The sequence below is a fragment of the Poecilia reticulata genome, chromosome 19 (genome assembly GCF_904066995.2).
Source record: "Poecilia reticulata chromosome 19, P_reticulata-male-v2, whole genome shotgun sequence".
In the NCBI taxonomy this organism is placed as follows: domain Eukaryota; kingdom Metazoa; phylum Chordata; class Actinopteri; order Cyprinodontiformes; family Poeciliidae; genus Poecilia; species Poecilia reticulata.
Genome location: NC_088848.1, coordinates 15,952,120 through 15,968,721, shown reverse-complemented (window position 1 = coordinate 15,968,721; position 16,602 = coordinate 15,952,120). Strand labels below are relative to the sequence as shown.

Genomic DNA, 16,602 nt, shown 5'->3' with positions numbered 1-16,602 from the left:
GAGCTATCAGTTCGCTGATATGCACACAGTAGATTCAAAACATTGTCTATTAGATAAAAGATGACCAATGCTTGCATTTTCGATAGCCAAATAAGTTAAATAAGTTAATCTAACTCATCAGTACAGGTCACAGTGGCGTTTCAAAGGCATCAATGTGCAAAACATGCCTTTAATTCAGCACAGGTGAAAGGATTTCCACGAGACCCCAGCATGTGATCTAAAAGTGAAGGAATTATCAGTTAAGATATTTATAGACATTAATTGCCTCTATCTCCATACCTTTCAAAACGGTCACAAAAAGGAAAATTTGTGGTCTCTTGGGAGACTTTTTGCAGTCTTATCTGCACCAAGGGGAGGCTTAATTGAACCAGTGCTTGCAGTACTGTTACAAAGACTTCCAGCAGTGGCTCATTGCAAAGATAAAAATTTGAAGCTTGAAACCACGTTGATTAATTGAGAGAGGACCCAACACAGAGTCCTGCAACATCTTTGTATAACCACGGACCTCGGGACCCAATTGGTGAATTATAGGCATATTTTAGCTTTTATTGGTCACATTTTTTCCTTGCCTTTTCCGTCACTAATAGAATGGGATTTTCCAAAGCTTAATAGTTTAGATGAAATTGCGACCTCAATTCTAATCCCACCTTTTCAGCTTAAAAGTTGAATTTAAGCTAATTTTATTTTAAATCAAAATATATATTCTGTTGAGGCTCATTGACATGAAGTAGCAGTTTTATACATCATTAGCTCATTTGTAAAGTGGAGAGTCACAATATGTTGTGAAGATTAATAAAAGAAATCAGGCAGATTTTGAATTTACATTTTTATTGTCATCAAATGGGTTACATCCAATATAAAAGTACATTACAAAAGAGAGAACTTTCAAAATAAAAAAAACCCCAACTTTTTAAATTTACAGCTGTAGAGGTTCCCTCATCCTTGCCACAGAGCAGCTAATTCATGACCATTTAAGGTCCATTGGTGTGGAAAGGTCTCTAGTGCTGTGGGGCTCAACAAACACAAACAAAAGAGTGTTTAAGGGAAGCTGGATGGTTTACCCAGTACCTCAGTCCTGATGATCCTTGGCAGACATTGTTCTGCCTGCTTTAGATCTGGTCCTGCTCTAACACATCTGGTTTAATTATCCTGGATGTGATGAATGGTTGACAACGTCAAACTTTCTTTAAAGAGTCTGTACTCACTGAAGAAAAAACAAAGTTCTGGGTGAGGACGGAATGCATACCCACCAAAAGTGGAAAACATGGAAAAAATTGTTTTTCAAAAACACAATTAGCTGCACTCTTCATGAACATGCATGTGGCTCTTCAGGTCTCCACGTCGTGAAAACGATTTATTGCAAACGCTGCAAACAAACGGTTTCTCTCTTGTGTGGACATACATGTGCCTTGTTAGAATAATCTGTTGCGAGAATGCTTTACAACAAACGCCGCAAACATATGGCTTTTCTCCTGAGTGGACTCTCAAGTGGTTCTTAAGATGACACATCCTAAAAAACCTGTTTTTACAGACGTCACAACTGAACGGCCTCTCCTCTGTGTGAAGCCTCATGTGTCGCTCCAACTGGATCTTCTTCACAAAGCGTTCGCTACACTCGCTACAGCTAAATGGTGAAGTGTGAACCTCCATGTGTTTTTTCAAATATCCTTGTCGCGAAAATCTTTTAGAACAGACAGTGCAAACAAACGGCCTGTCTCCGGTGTGAACACGCGTGTGATTCCTCAGATTCTCTTGCCGTGAAAACCCTTTACTACAAATGCTACAAATAAATGGTTTTTCACCAGTGTGAATACGCATGTGTCTCTTTAGTACATTTTGTAAGGAAAATCCTTTACTGCATACGCTACAAATAAACGGTTTCTCTCCCGTGTGAACGCGCAGGTGGCTCTGGAGAACATTTTGTTGGGAAAAGCCCTTACTGCAAACACTACAAGTGAACTGTTTATGTCCTGTGTGAACATGCATGTGTCTCTTTAGAACAACATCTTGTGCAAATCTTCTGTTGCAAACACTACAAACGAACGGTTTTTCTGCCGTGTGGATCCGCATGTGCTGTTTGATACTATCCTTTCTATGAAATCTTCTACCGCAAACCTCACAAGAAAAAGGTTTTTCTTCTGAGTGGATTATCACATGAGTCTTAAGAAAGTTCTTTGCGTGAAACGCTTTACCACAATAGTCACATGCAAATGGTTTCTCTCCGGTGTGGAGTCGCATATGTGTCTGAAGACGGCACTTTCCAATAAACCCTTTCCCACAAAGACCACAGTAATGCGTTCTCTTTCCAGTGTGAATCATCATGTGGATTTTGACAGAAGTCTTATTTTTGAAACCTTTGCCACAAACACTGCAACCGAATAGCTCCTCTCTTACATGGACTCCAGTCTGAGCCGTACGTTTGGAACACTTAGCTCTTTTGCCTCTTGTACCTAATTTAACTTTTATCTTATTTTCTCGAAAAGAGTCTACTGGAACTTGGTTCCAGTCTGGTTCTGGTCCTTCACATTCTTCTCCATTAGATTCTGTTTCCACCTGTTCAACTGACCAAGTGGTTAAAGCTGCTGCCTCCATCTTGTCTTCAGTTTTGTTGCGATAGATCACTGATGACTGAGGTTTCTCTTCATCTTCAATCTTCACAGTAAGCTGCTCTTCCTCCTGACTGATCCACAACTCCTCCTCTTCCTCCTTTATGTGGGGGTTGTCAGGGTCCTGTTGGCCCAAACTCGGGGTCCAATCATGAGGAACCTCTTTAATCACCAACATCTGATGGAGTGGCAGCACTGAAATAAATGTGGACATTATTCAGAAAAGTGGATTAACAAAGGCATTTTCTAGATTCATAATTGAGAATAATGTATTATTAAATACACACATTACATTTTAAAGCTCAATTGTCATTTTTATAATTGGGAAAAAAGAAGACAAAATTAATAAATCTGGTACTATTGTTGGATCAAGTTTTCAATGAACAACATCAAAGAACCAATTCAACCAGATATTTAGAAACAATTTTTATGCAAACCAACCACCTTTTAATTCAGTTAGTGGAATGCTTATTAATGCTGACTTAGTAATGTACAAATGTTGAAATGCCAATTTAGGGTAAATATGACATTTCAGGGTAAATATTATATGACTTTATTAATCTGATGGATACAACAAACGGGTTTTTCTTGGAAAAAAAGGAAGAAAAATGTCTAGCTAATGTGTGACAATTATTGATTTATTACATTTGGATGTCTCCACAAAATACTAAATATAAATTTAAGAAAATTATGTGCTTTTTCCCGTATAACTTGAGATCCCAAATCTTCCTTGAATTACAGAATCGTGTACATATTTTCATCAATGTCAATATAAAAACAATTTATCAGAATCAGTCGCATCAAGTGTGAACATTCTATCCTTTATTCAGAAAGCCTGCAAAACTGATAGACTCAAAATACAATTTTCATCACATCAAAAGTTATCAACGTTGTCCCTGGTGCTTGTTTGCTTTCCAAATATATTAGTGTGTGCTTGTCTGAGTGAGTCAATGACAGGCACAAAATTCAAACACTTTGTAGACCGTCGCTTTATAAGGCTCAGTCCATTTACTTTTATTGGCTTACTGGCAGATCTGCCATATCCAATTCAGCAGACAAAGTAACGCATCACAGCAACGGGCCAATCTGCCCAATGAGGCATCGATGTAATTATGTCTGTGCTGTTTGCAACAAGGTGGAAAAACTTAGGGGCGCTGTTTGATGTGGTGCCGAGGAGGACTGTGCACAGAGAGCCCAAAATAGTCTTTAAAAGGTGGCAAAATGTATTTACAACTACACAGTTAAATTTACAAGTACATATATATGTATGACTAGAATCTGTGTCTCTAGATTTAATTGTATTTTACATAACACTATGAAGCCTGTGGTGACTGTTTTTGTGAGTCACTTACTGAGATCTTTGTTGTCTTGTGTCTCCTCCAGATCTGATGTGAATGTTGCAGGTATAGGAGGCTCCAAACTGAACCCTCCAGGTTCATCTGCTTCAACCTTCATCATCTCAGACATTCTCGCTCCACTTGAGATTCTTCTTTCTCAGTCATATGACATGGATCTTCAAAATTTTTTTGCTGCCGGAAAGTAGAATCAGACACATTTTCAAATTAAATTCAACTTACTTTACTTTACGGATCCCAAAGGGAAATAAAATAAATAATGTTGTAATTCATATTAATTCAAATTTCTTTAGAGTTATTGTAGATGGTGATGGCTGTGGGTAGGAAATGGCTGTGGTGTAGCAGTCTGTATTACTGCACATTTGAAGAAGACTCTGACTAAAGACTCTGTTTTTTAATGTCTTTTTAGTCACAGGTTTTCTTCATGACCATTCTGAAAGAGGATAGTCATGATGAAGTATCATCCTTAATGAAGATAACCATAATTGGAAAAATAATAATAGTAATAATAACATAAAATTTCAGTGAAAGTACAGAGCTACTCCAAAGTGCTGCTACCCTGAGTAAAACATATTAATCAGAGCAGAGCGTCTGATACCTTGGTCAGTAGTTCTGGGTCCACTCTGAAACCATCTCCAGTTTCTCTGTCCTCAGCTGGACAAGATTAGAGGAGGTGTCCACAAACTATGATCAGGTCTCATCTGTCTGCTACTTTAGCTCCATTGTGACCAGCGCTCCTTTCTCTAATTACATGTAATGAGCTGCAAATGTCGGCTAGAAATAATCACAGTGGTTCACAGCAAACACGTAAAAGCGATGTCCTCACCAAGATGGTCAATCAGAGTCTTGTAGACTTAGTAAGGACATTTTTATCACACGTATTCCACACAAACAAGCGTCTTTCGTCGGGATATAGCCAGTCAAGCTAACATAGTCATCGTATTTACAAAGAATAAACGCAAACCGAGATGGTCCGGGTTATACGTTGACGATGTCGCCGCCATATTGTGAGTGGCTCTTGTCCAGTTCTGTCCCGAAGGGCGTTGCGTAAAGCGCGGAGACTGAGGTCTTCATATGAGCCATCGGCAGGCATATATATTTAAATTAGTGGTGGTACGAAACTAAAATAAATTTAATCTAATAAACTAGAGCCTTAACACAGTTTTGACTCATTGGTAAATATCATTAGGAGTTTTGTAGAGCACTTTCTGTATTAGGTAACATAAATAGACAAGTTTTGGGTTTTTTTCCATTAAAAGCTGATTGGAAATTTAGTTCCATCAAGAGGAAGTGTTGTTCATGAAATAGAGGTAACAAGGCAGATAACCTCTTCAAACAATAACAGCAAACAAAAGTGGAATTTGTGAACTTTATCAACTTATTCAATTTTCAAAGTTCTGGTTTCTTCATTTCCAAATGGAAATGAAGTGTGATCAGGACACAGTTTAAAACGCTGCAGGTACGTGGGGCATTTCTCTTTTAAAGCTGATATTTTTCTTACTAACCATGTGTTGCTACATAATGCCCAGTAAAACTGTTGGCTTTGTGCATGTGAATGTAAAGCTACATAAAAGAGATAAGCCAAAGTTGGCTCATGGACTGAAAAAAAATTACTGCTCTCCAATTTTACATTTGATCATTTTCATCAAGCAGATGTTTTATGTTGTCAGAAAGTTTCATACTTAAAAACAGTACTTGGGGTGCTGTGGTGGTGCACAACCCATGTATTGAGGCCTTGGTGGTCGTGGGTTCGATTCCCGGCTATGCATATTTATCAGGTTTACACATAGTCATACAATAGTGATTAAGAATCACTAAGAAGCAGAAATCAGTAGTCAGACTGCAAATTCTGGTTGTTGGAACTGAAAAAAAGATTGTTTTTTTCAAGTTTATTTGTAACACATTTCAGCAACAAAGCAATTCAAACTGCTTTAGATGATGAAAACATAAATATCTCCTACAAAAAAATCTTATTTTGTTCAGCTTGTTTACATCTTTGGCATCACTTTCTTCAGCCCAACTTTACCTAAGTAATCTATGATTTTAACCTAACCAACTTTGGCAAAATATTTCCCTAGAAAATAAAGAAATATCCAATGTAAAAGTTAAAAAAAAGAAAAAAAAGAACAATAACAATAAAAACCAGAAACATGCACAGTGAACTTTATAGAACCATCCATCCATTTTCTTGACACCCTTGTCCCTCAGTGGGGTCGGGAGGGGTGCTGGTGCCTATCTCCAGCTAACGTTCCGGGCAAGAGGCGGGGTCACCCTGGACAGGTCGCCAGTCTGTCGCAGGGCAACACAGAGACACACAACCATGCACACACACACTCACACCTAGGGGCAATTTAGACAGCTTTATAGAACCAGAATCTGAAAATGAAAACGGACTCAAATGTAAACATATGAAGCCAAGATTAAAATGTTGCCACCAACTTCTGGCTTTGTGAATTTGGTGCAACTGACATATGAAAACAAATGACATACTCTTCCTAGATTGAGTTTGCATGTATTCCCTGTGGATGCTTGGGTTCTCTCCAGGTACTTCGGCTTCATATCACAGCCAAAAACATGACTGTTGGGTCAACTGATCTCTCCAAATTGTCCATAGGTGTGTGTGCATGGTTGTTTGTCCTGTGTGTATCTCTGTTACCCTGTAATGAACTGATGACCTGTAAAGGCTATACCTTGCTTCTCGCCCAATGATTGAGGTAAATAGGCATCAGTTCCCCAGAACCCTGCAAGGATAAGCAGGTTTAGAGAATAGATGGATAGATAATATTTCTCTAATTGACTTTGTATTTTCTTTTTTGTCACGAACTTTAAAAACGTCACATGATCTGATCATAGACTTTGAAATGTTACATAAGACCATACATGAAAATTAATTAAACTTATCATTTAAGAATTTTTTCTCCTAAATCCAGAAAGGCTGAAAATATATTTGTCATCAAATTTCTGAGGTTCATTTTTAGCCACATACTCCATGGCAAACACTCGTCCTCACCATACATCAGGGATGCCCAAAGTCAGTCAATGAATGGCTCGTAACCAGGCCTTTGCAAAGCTAAAAGATGCCAATTAACAATTTGAGTTTGGTGTGTTGGAGAAGGAAGATATCTAAAAGTTGCAGGATATTAGCCATCAAAGACTAGAGTTGGGCAACCCTGCCAATTATGGAAAAACATAAACATATGTTGCTAGCACAGTGAAATGTATGGGAGAGAGGAGTTCATATTTTTAAGTTTGTCTGCTTATTTTTTTATTTGTCAAGACAAATTATTTTCTTTAAAGTTCTTGATATATACAGCATTTTTATAGTAACTGAAAGTAAAAGTTACTGGATTGTGCTATAAAATGGCACAATGTGCCTGAGAAATACATAATAGAAATACCTTTAACTGGCTGGCCAACAGCTTACATAAGTTTGTTTACAAGCGCTTCATTAAATTCTATTATAACAAAACAAAAGACAAAAATCACACTCTGTGGAAGCTTGTGGTTCATAAACCCCATTAAGTCTACCTAAAATTTAGCTAAATCAAAATCTCAGTACACAATATACAAAACACTGAAAGGTGCATAGTGGTCAGACAAGGTTGTTAACTGTATTTCCTCTGTTACAGGTTAACTAACTCCAAATTGTGGAGTGTGAACATCCATGTGGTTTTTCAAATAAGCCTGTCGTGAAAATCCTTGACTGCAAACAGTGCAAATAAACGGTTTATCTCCTGTGTGAACACGCATGTGACTCTCTAGATGGTTTTGTTGTGAGAATCCTTTGCAACAAAAACTACAAATGAATGGTTTCTCCCCAGTGTGAACGCGCATGTGTCTCTTCAGATTCTCTTGCAGTGAAAATCCTTTATTGCAAACACTACAAACAAATGGTTTCTCTCCTGTGTGAACGCGCATGTGACTTTTTAGATGACTCTGCAGGGAAAATGCTTTGCTACAAAAACTGCAAATAAAGGGTTTCTCACCTGTGTGAACAAGCATGTGAGTCTTTAGACTCTGCTGTAATGCAAATCCTGTACTACAAACACTGCAAATAAACGGTTTCTCCCCTGTGTGAACACACATGTGACTCTTGAGATGATTTTGTCGTGAAAATCCTTTACTACAAACACTACAAACAAACGGTTTCTCCGCAGAGTGGATCCACATGTGCTTTTTAAGGGTTTCTTTTCTTTTAAACCCTGAACCACAAACATCACAGGAAAAAGACTTTTCCCCTGAATGGACCTCCAAGTGACTTTTAAGAATCGCCTTTCTATGAAACCTTCTACCACAATCAGCGCAGGCAAATGGTCTCTCACCAGTGTGGACTCTCATGTGTGTCTGAAGAGAACTCTTCTTTTTAAACACTTTACCACAAAGGTCACAGCTATGTTCTCCCTTCCCATTGTGTGTCAACATGTGTATTTCAATAGAAGTTTGACATTTGAACCCTTTTCCACAAATATTGCAACCAAATGGTTTCTCTTCAGTATGTGCTTCTATCTTGGATGTGAGTTTGGAAAGCAGATTAGATGTTTCACCTATGTTGTAAACTACTTTGTGACTTTCTTGAGAAGCACCTAAAGGTTCTAAGTTGTTATCTGGTTCTGGTCCTCCCCTGACCTCTTCATCAGGTTCTGTTTTTATCTGTCCAGCTGAGCTGCTGGTTGGGGCTTCTGTCTGCCCGTTATCTTCAGTTTTAATTTGCTGAAGCTCTAATAACTTAGGTTTCTGTTCTTCTTCATCCTTCACAGCAAACTGTTCTTCCTCCTGACTGATCCACTGTTCCTCCTCTTCCTCCTTTATGTGGGGGGGCGTTGAGCCCTGCTGGTCCAAACAGGAGCTCCAGTCATGAGGAACCTCTTCTTTGATCACCAATATCTGATAAACTGGGAAGAGTGAACAACAAAAGTACATTCGTGACTGTTTGCAAACAGTTTTAATGATTAAAAAATTTAAATGAAAAAAATCTATACATAAAGACATGCTTTTTTGAAAACTAAGAAAAAAAAACTAAACCAATACTGATGAATGCAAATTTATATTTTCTTCTTTCTTATTTTTGGTTATTATGTTTTACCATTTACCTGACACCTTTCTGCTGGTAAACATAAATATCCATGCTGGGGGAGGTTACAGGTTATGTTTGTTCTATAAGGTTATCTTATCTGGATAGAAACGTTTTAAGATGAGACGTTTGGAATGGCCTGGGGAAATAATCAAGTGCTTTTAAACTACTGAGGAGCTCAGAGATGCTAAGTAACATAAATTCTCATAACTCAAAGCACATTGTCATGCTTTACTTGTCTTGAATATGATGGAGTTAAACTGAGTCTTTAGTAGCACCTTAACATTTTCCAAATTCTGAGCAGACCGGATAAGAGGAGGTAAAATAGACTGGGAGATTATGGAACCCCAGTCTTTGCAAAAGCAGAATCACATCTAGGCTGATAAACTAAATCAGTTCCAGTGTTAATGGATTCTCAGTCTCCATTAACAAAAAGTGTACTTGAATAAAATGTAAACAACATGAAGCCAAAGTGGAAATAAATAGTGCATTCAACTAAAAGGGTTACAGGGTATACAGATTATGAAGTCTGTATACTATATTGCCCTTCAGTAATCACTAGATTTCAATAGAGAAGAAGGGCACATCTGTCTATCTAATACAATAGTTACACGATTTTTTGCCCCTATTTTCCCCTTATGACAATCTTAGATCGTTGGCCGATCTAAGATTGTCACTTGTGATTTCGTAACCGATCATCCTGCAGTGTGATTTAGATCGTCGTGGTCGCTCCGATTTAAATCAGGGGTTTTCCCCGACTGGGAGCTTTAACGCTGAATGTGACAGGTTGCCAATTAGAAAGCGCGGATTCACTTCCGTGTTAACGTTCTTCGTTAACGTGTCGTTAACGTGACATAAATAAGGACTTTACGCTGACTCTAGCCACATGCATTGCAGGTAGATTCTAGTAAAGCATTGATTAATGCCTGATTTTAAAATTAGTTAACTGGACTTGTAGCCATTATTTTGTGCCCATGTGGCTGGTCACCACACGGCACGACGAACCCGATTGAACCGTTATACCTAGGATTTCTGTCGGCTAATGTGTGGTCTAGTTTTGAAAATTGGCCGACAATCGGCCGACAACTCGTGTAGTGTGCGCTGGACTTTATATAAAGGAAATGAGGAAGGGATTTGTCAGTGGAGAGCACCGGAGTTAAGCCTTTTTTCATTCAGTGTCATCAACAGAAAGAAAAAAGGCAAGAAGAGACGATAAAGCCGATAATTAAAATGAAGTCGATAGTTTTAATTTATCGTGCGATTAACTGATTTATCGTTTATCGCGACAGGCCTAATCACATCTACTTCTAAGTTCGGATCTTGAGACATCTGAAAGCATCGGGTTACTTGATCCCAGTGTTCCAGATGAAGAATTGAGTTGAAAGATATCCTGAAGATGGAGCCAGACTCTTAAGAGTTAGCTTGTTCCGATCCAGATAAAACAAATGTGTACCACTTACTGAGATCTTTGCTGTCTTGTGTTTCCTCCTCCGGTTCTGATGTGGATGCTGCAAGTATGGGGGGCTCCAAGCTGAACCCTCCAGGTTCTTCTGCCTCGACCTTCATCGTCTCAGACATCCTGGCTCCCCCGGGGATTGCCCTTTTCACAATCCTTTTTTACAACTTTCACATGTTCTAGTACATCCAGGTTTCTGAAACTTGAGTGAGATACAAATAAACACCTGATTTGATGAAGCAGAAAATTTTAACTGTACCAGAGCTGAAGCGATGCTGCAGAGCAGAGAGGCTGATACCTTGGTCAACACTTCTGGGTCCACTTTGTCCCTCTCGGTCCTTAGCTGGACAACATGGTCAGAGGAGGTGTCCACAGACGACGTGGTCTTCCCCACATAGTCTCACAAATCCAGCGGATTCGTTTTATAGCTCTAAATCATGCTCTTTTAAACGCTATAACCTCGGAAACACTAAGTCGTTGCTGTTAGCTGCATTAGCTCAACGGATGCTAAAAGTCCAGTCTCTTTGTAAATGATTGCTAATTACATTCTGAACTGCAGACGAATAATCCCAGCTCTTCTCAACAAATAGGTAAACCCAATACTTTACCGAAAACGTTCCAGAACCGAGTCTTAGATATCAATTACATGTTTAGCGCAAACTTTAAGTCATATTTCTGTCGGGACTTATACCGTCGAGCTAACGTTGCTACGTGAGCTTACTTCCTGCTCACTGACCAATGAATGGTGAGAAAAATTCTGACGCAAAAAAACCCATTTCCAGCTTTTAGGTTTCATATTAAAACAGTATGTGGAAAATCAATCATGAATTGGATTTTAGAAGCGGCACCTTGAACGCTGAAAATTTTCTTGCAACAATATAATGTTTTTATAAGGTCTACATTTATGCTGGGATCAATGTTTTCTAAAATAACAAAACATTTAATCTCAAGTAATTTGCAAGACTAACAGGTCAATTTTTTGCAATTATAGAATAAACATCAGTCTGAACACATCTTTTAAACATTTCTTTTTAAAAATGGCTTTAGACAAACTTTAACAACAGTTCTCAGTTATTTTAATACACATATTTTTGCGCCAGGTAACATGAAACGGAGAGAGAGAGAGAACGAGACTATTTCTTTAAAAGAGATGCATCATTTGTACAATTTCAATGATTTAACCTGCAGCAACCTCAATTAAAAATACAAACTCAAGGATTTACTCATATAAATCAGCCAGATAATCACATATGCAATGCTTACATATTCCATGTATGTTTGAGGATTCTTTTAATCTCTGGTGGTAACCATTCATTCATCCCAAGCTTTTGTTTCAGAGTACTGGTCCCCCATAATTCCTCTTCTCAGCTACTTCAGACTAGCCAGAAGCAATTAACAAACAGCTGGTGGAACTGCACATCTGCTGAGCTCATTATAGGAGCTACTTCTCAGTGCAATGCTGGTAAAAAAAATATTGATAAACGGTTAATAGAGGAGAGATGTGATGATTTCTTGAAGGTAAGGTGTTTTAAAGAACAGAACTTTCTTAAAGACACAGAGGCCCAATTTCAAAGTGTTAAATTACCAAGTAACATTTCTTTTAGGTCATATTTGTTATGTACAGTACTTGTATAACTCAAGAAACATAGCTGATAGTGCTATAAAATTATTCTCTGTGGCTGGAAAACATAAAATACTGCCTTTTTAAATATCAAGTTTTCATTGTAATACAAAAACTGAGAATAGACCAGTTATTGTTGATCTGCTCTAGGTTTTTCTAATCATTATATTGATCATCAAATTAAAACTTTTAGCCATCTAAATTTTGACAGGATTTTAAAGATTTTTTATTTAAATGTATTTGCTCAGTTAAATATCCTGCATTGGCATTAGCATGTCTCTTTAAGGACATGCTAATGCAGTACAATCAGCCTCACGTCAGGATTTTGATTCACTCCTTGCGACCCTCGTGAACACTCATGTGCGTCTTCAGATTCCCATGTTGTGAAAACGCTTTACTGCAAACATTACAAACAAACGGTTTTTCGCATGTGTGAACACGCATGTGTCTCTTCAGACGATCTTGTTGTGAAAATCCTTTACTGCAAACAGAACAAACAAATGGTTTCTCTCCTGAATGGACTCGCATGTGGTTGTCAAGGTGACACTTCTGAATAAATCTGGTTTTACAGATGTCACACCCAAAAGGCCTCTCCTCTGTGTGGACCTTCACATGTCGCTGCAACTGGACTTCCTTCACAAAATGTTTACCGCACTCACTGCAGCTAAATGGTGCAGTGTGAACATCCATATGTTTCTTTAAATACCCTTGTCGTGAAAATCCTTTACAACAAACACTGCAAACAAACGGTCTGTCTCCAGTGTGAACACGCATGTGGCTCTTTAAATTCTCTTGTCGTGAAAATCCTTTACAACAAACGCTACAAATAAATGGTTTCTCACCCGTGTGAATAAGCATGTGCCTTTTAAGTGCAGTTTCTAGGGAAAATCCTTTACTGCAAACACTACAAATAAACGGTTTCTCTCCTGTGTGAATACATAAGTGATTCAATAGAGTATTTTGTTGGGAAAAACCTTTACTGCAAAAACTACAAGTAAATGGTTTATGTGCAGCATGAACATGCATGTGCCTTTCCAGAAAATTTTCTTGTGAAAATCCTCTGTTGCAAACACTACAAATAAACGTTTTTTCTGAAGTGTGGCTCCGCATGTGCTGTTTGATACTACTCTTTCGATCAAAATTTCTACCACAAACGTCACAGGAAAAAGGTTTTTCTTCTGAATGGGTCTTCTCGTGAGTCTTGAGAAAGTTCTTTGCATAAAACCCTTTACCACAATAATCACAAACAAATGGTTTCTCTCCAGTGTGGCTTTGCCAATATGTATGAAGCTGGTACTTTGCAGTTCCTTTACCTTTACCATGAACAGCCATTTTACTTTCTTGAGAAGAGTCTTCTGAATATGCGATCCTGTCTGGTTCTGGTCCTCCACACTCTTCTCCATCACGTTCTGTTTTCATCTGTGCAACTGAACAAGTGGTTAAAGCTGCCGTCTCCATCTTGTCTTCAGTTTTGATTTGCTGACGCTCTGATAACTGAGGTTTCTCTTCATCTTCAATCTTCACAGCAAGTTGTTCTTCCTCCTCACTGATCCACAGTTCCTCATCTTCCTCCTTTATGTGGGGATCTGGGTCCTGCTGGTCCAAATTAGGATTCCAGTCATGAGGGACCGCTTTAATCACCAACACCTGATGGAGTGGGAGCACTGAAATACAACAATCAAAAAAAGTAAATTATGAAATGCATGTTACGTTGATAAGAATCAAGCAAAAAAAAAAAAAAGAATGCTAATTTTCATTGAAAGCACCTTGTGCCAATTGTAAATAGATACTTACCACAGAATGAAATAAAATGTAAATGTAACAAGAATATTAGAGACAAGAGTATTTAATGCATCGATTGCAAATGCCAGCCCACACTGAGTCAAGCTGCACTTTGTATTTCAGATTCCCAAGCAGCACCTTCTTTTTAAAATTTTTTAGATATGCATAAACAAATCTGTAAATGAGCACATTTCCTAAAATTATTTGGAGTTATGTTCCACATAAAAATGCACTAATAAGTGAGCCTGCCAATTCTGAGCTGTGAATAGGCAGGGTCCACTGGAGTAGCAATTAAAATGGTATGAGGTCATACTTATATCTTCTGAGCATAAAATTATTGTCTGCAATGTTTCTACTGAATAAAAATATGCACGTCGGGAGGCCTTCTCCTTAAATTTGTAGCATGTGAGCACATTGTGGGTCGTTTTTGTGAACACGGCTTGGGAAAACGTTTTAGACCCTTTACCTCTTCTGTGAATTGCCATCTTGCTCTTTCGAGAAAAACATGCTGGGTCCAGGTTCATGTCTGGTTCTGGTCTCCCACAGTCCTCTCTATCAGGAGAGGACATGTTCAGTTCCATCTGTCCAACTGAACATGTTGTTTCTGTTGCTTTGCTGTCTTCAGATTTGATTTGCTGACGCTCTGATAACAGAAGTTTCTCTTCATCTTCCATCTTCACAGTAAGCTGCTCTTCCTCCTGACTGATCCACTGCTCCTCTTCTTCCTCCTTCATGTAGAGGGGCTCTGGGTCCTCCTGGTCCAAACTGGAGGTCCAGGTATGGGGAACCTCTTTAATCACCAACATCTGACGAACTGGCAGATGTGAACAAGCCATGGACATTAATCAAAAAATTCACAGACGCATGTTTTACATTAATAGAGGACATCAAACCGATTGATCAGTAAGACAAAAACTGAAGGTTTGATGTAGGAATTCCAAGCTAAAGGTGCCTAAATGTGTCTAAATATAGTGTAAAGACCCTTAGCAGGTTGTCAGATGACGAGAAAAAAAAAAGGAAATCCAAATATTTTCCCATATGTAACCAGACTTGGAAAATGGTTAAAATTTGATTCCATATTTTTACAGATGTTTTAAGAATACATAGTAAATCTGCACATCAGATTAGTTTAGTTTGTGTTTAACATGGTAGAGTGAAGTAAATCAGTGCCTTGCCCAAAATATGGCAAACCCATGTGCATCTGTATCAAAACTGTCTGAAGGTTAAAGTTCATCATGCTGGGGAGACGACATTAACTATTAGGCAAACATTTGGATATCAGTAACCATTATCTTATATCACATAGTTTCAGCAGAGAGAAACTGAAGTTTTTGTGTCTGTGCAGAACTGGACATAAATAAAGTGGAAGGGGTAAAAACAAATGGAATTACAGGTTAGTCAGAACCTCTTCGGTTAAAAACTGAATATAAAGCCTTTTATCATTAAAACATTCGTGTTTCTAGACAAATTATTCCAGATTCATTTTAGAAAAAAGTTTTAAAAGTAGACCCAATATTGGTAATTTAATATAATTTTAGATGAATAGTGACTCTTTCTGTGTGTCACTTACTGAGATCTTTGCTGTCTTGTGTGTCCTCCAGATCTGATGTCGGCCCTGCAGGTACGGGGGGCTCCAAGCTGAACCCTCCTGGCTCATCTGCTTCAACCTTCATCATCTCAGTCATCATCGCTCAACCTGGGATTCACCTTTTCACAATCCTTGTCTTCAACCTTCACAAGTTCTAATGGATCAATGAATCAGTCGTGTATGAATCAGTAGTGGATCTTTTGTTTTTCTGCTGCCAGAAACTGGAATCTGACACAAATCAGCATCTAATCAAAGAATGTATATATGATCAGAAAATGTAAACCATGAGAGCGCTGAAGCGGTACTGCAGAGCAGAGTCTGATACCTTGGTCAGTAATTCTGGGTCCACTCTGAAACTGTCTCCAGTCTCTCTGTCCTCACATGGACAACAAAGAAGAGGTGTCCACAAACGATGATCGGGTCTTTCCTGTCTGCTGCTTTAGCTCCAGGGTCACCAGCGCTCCCTTCTCTAATTACATGTAATGAGCTGCAAATGTCGGCTAGAAATAATCACAGAGGTCCACAGCAAACACGTAAAAGCGATGTCCTCAACCAAGGTGGTCGAGCAGAGTCTGAGAGATTATGTAAGGACATTTTTATCACACACATTTCACACAAACAAGCGTCTTTCGTCGGGATATAGCCAGTCAAGCTACCATTGTCATCGTAATTAATCCCCATTCCAACAAATAATAAACGCAAACCGAGCTGGTCCGGGTTATACGTTGACGACGTCGCCGCCATATTGTGAGTGGCTCTGAGGGGCAATATGAGCCATCAGCAGATAGATTTAAATTTGTGGTGGAACTATATTAAAAAATAATGTACTGAATTATATGCTTTAAAGCTTATCACGTACTAGGTATCATTTAGTGTTAAGATTCTTATGGAATCCTTTTTTGTTTTACTTATTAAACAAACATTAAAATATTGTATTTGTATGATAAAGAGCTGAATGTAATGTCCAGTAGATCTGAGTAACTGGTGCCAGGAATTGTTTCCACACTTCACACACTCCTACTCAGACTTCAGTTACATGGTTGATACCAGATGCTCTAAAACTGAAATCAAGTATCTCCCTTGTTTAATCACCAGTTCAGAAAAGAAACATCCTCTCACACAC

The 16,602-nt window shown here is 38.4% G+C and overlaps 3 protein-coding genes and 1 long non-coding RNA gene across 16 annotated transcripts in view; 1 reads left to right on the top strand and 3 right to left on the bottom strand.

Moving 5' to 3' along the window:
* LOC145549073 (uncharacterized) overlaps nt 1–16,602 on the top strand; it is a 138,820-nt gene that overhangs the window by 77,970 nt on the left and 44,248 nt on the right. The window lies entirely within an intron of this gene.
* Nucleotides 812–5,015, bottom strand: LOC103481776 (uncharacterized). 2 transcript variants are annotated; one of them, XM_008437523.3, is made up of 3 exons: nt 4,560–5,015; nt 3,959–4,135; nt 812–2,801 (listed from the first exon to the last, which is right to left on the bottom strand). In XM_008437523.3, exons 2-3 carry the CDS (start codon nt 4,071–4,073, stop codon nt 1,294–1,296), a joined length of 1,623 nt encoding a protein of 540 aa, XP_008435745.3. In that variant the 5' UTR covers nt 4,074–4,135; nt 4,560–5,015; the 3' UTR covers nt 812–1,293. The 2 variants fall into 2 exon arrangements, with proteins under 2 accessions (XP_008435745.3, XP_081456554.1); XM_081600428.1 differs by having other exon boundaries at nt 4,788–5,015.
* LOC103481777 (uncharacterized) lies at nt 5,836–11,208 on the bottom strand. Its single transcript, XM_008437524.3, has 3 exons — nt 10,787–11,208; nt 10,493–10,690; nt 5,836–8,853 (listed from the first exon to the last, which is right to left on the bottom strand). The coding sequence occupies exons 2-3, from the start codon at nt 10,608–10,610 to the stop codon at nt 7,592–7,594; spliced, it is 1,380 nt and encodes a 459-aa protein (XP_008435746.2). The 5' UTR covers nt 10,611–10,690; nt 10,787–11,208; the 3' UTR covers nt 5,836–7,591.
* LOC103481778 (uncharacterized) lies at nt 11,502–16,497 on the bottom strand. 5 transcript variants are annotated; one of them, XM_081600415.1, is made up of 4 exons: nt 15,805–16,492; nt 15,462–15,622; nt 14,358–14,705; nt 11,502–13,773 (listed from the first exon to the last, which is right to left on the bottom strand). In XM_081600415.1, the coding sequence occupies exons 2-4, from the start codon at nt 15,577–15,579 to the stop codon at nt 12,440–12,442; spliced, it is 1,800 nt and encodes a 599-aa protein (XP_081456541.1). In that variant the 5' UTR covers nt 15,580–15,622; nt 15,805–16,492; the 3' UTR covers nt 11,502–12,439. The 5 variants fall into 5 exon arrangements, with proteins under 5 accessions (XP_081456541.1, XP_017166214.1, XP_017166216.1 ...); XM_017310725.2 differs by having other exon boundaries at nt 15,462–15,707; nt 15,805–16,491; XM_017310727.2 differs by having other exon boundaries at nt 15,462–15,633; nt 15,805–16,491.

Coding starts and splice junctions, on each gene's coding strand:
- LOC103481776 (XM_008437523.3), bottom strand. CDS start 4,073: ATGTCTGAGATGATGAAGGTTGAAGCAGATGAACCTGGAGGGTTCAGT. Junction 2,802..3,958: donor ACAAGACAACAAAGATCTCA/GTAAGTGACTCA, acceptor CATTTATTTCAG/TGCTGCCACTCCATCAGATG.
- LOC103481778 (XM_081600415.1), bottom strand. CDS start 15,579: ATGATGACTGAGATGATGAAGGTTGAAGCAGATGAGCCAGGAGGGTTC. Junction 14,706..15,461: donor ACAAGACAGCAAAGATCTCA/GTAAGTGACACA, acceptor CACATCTGCCAG/TTCGTCAGATGTTGGTGATT. Junction 13,774..14,357: donor GATGGCAATTCACAGAAGAG/GTAAAGGGTCTA, acceptor GTTGTATTTCAG/TGCTCCCACTCCATCAGGTG.
- LOC103481777 (XM_008437524.3), bottom strand. CDS start 10,610: ATGTCTGAGACGATGAAGGTCGAGGCAGAAGAACCTGGAGGGTTCAGC. Junction 8,854..10,492: donor ACAAGACAGCAAAGATCTCA/GTAAGTGGTACA, acceptor CACTCTTCCCAG/TTTATCAGATATTGGTGATC.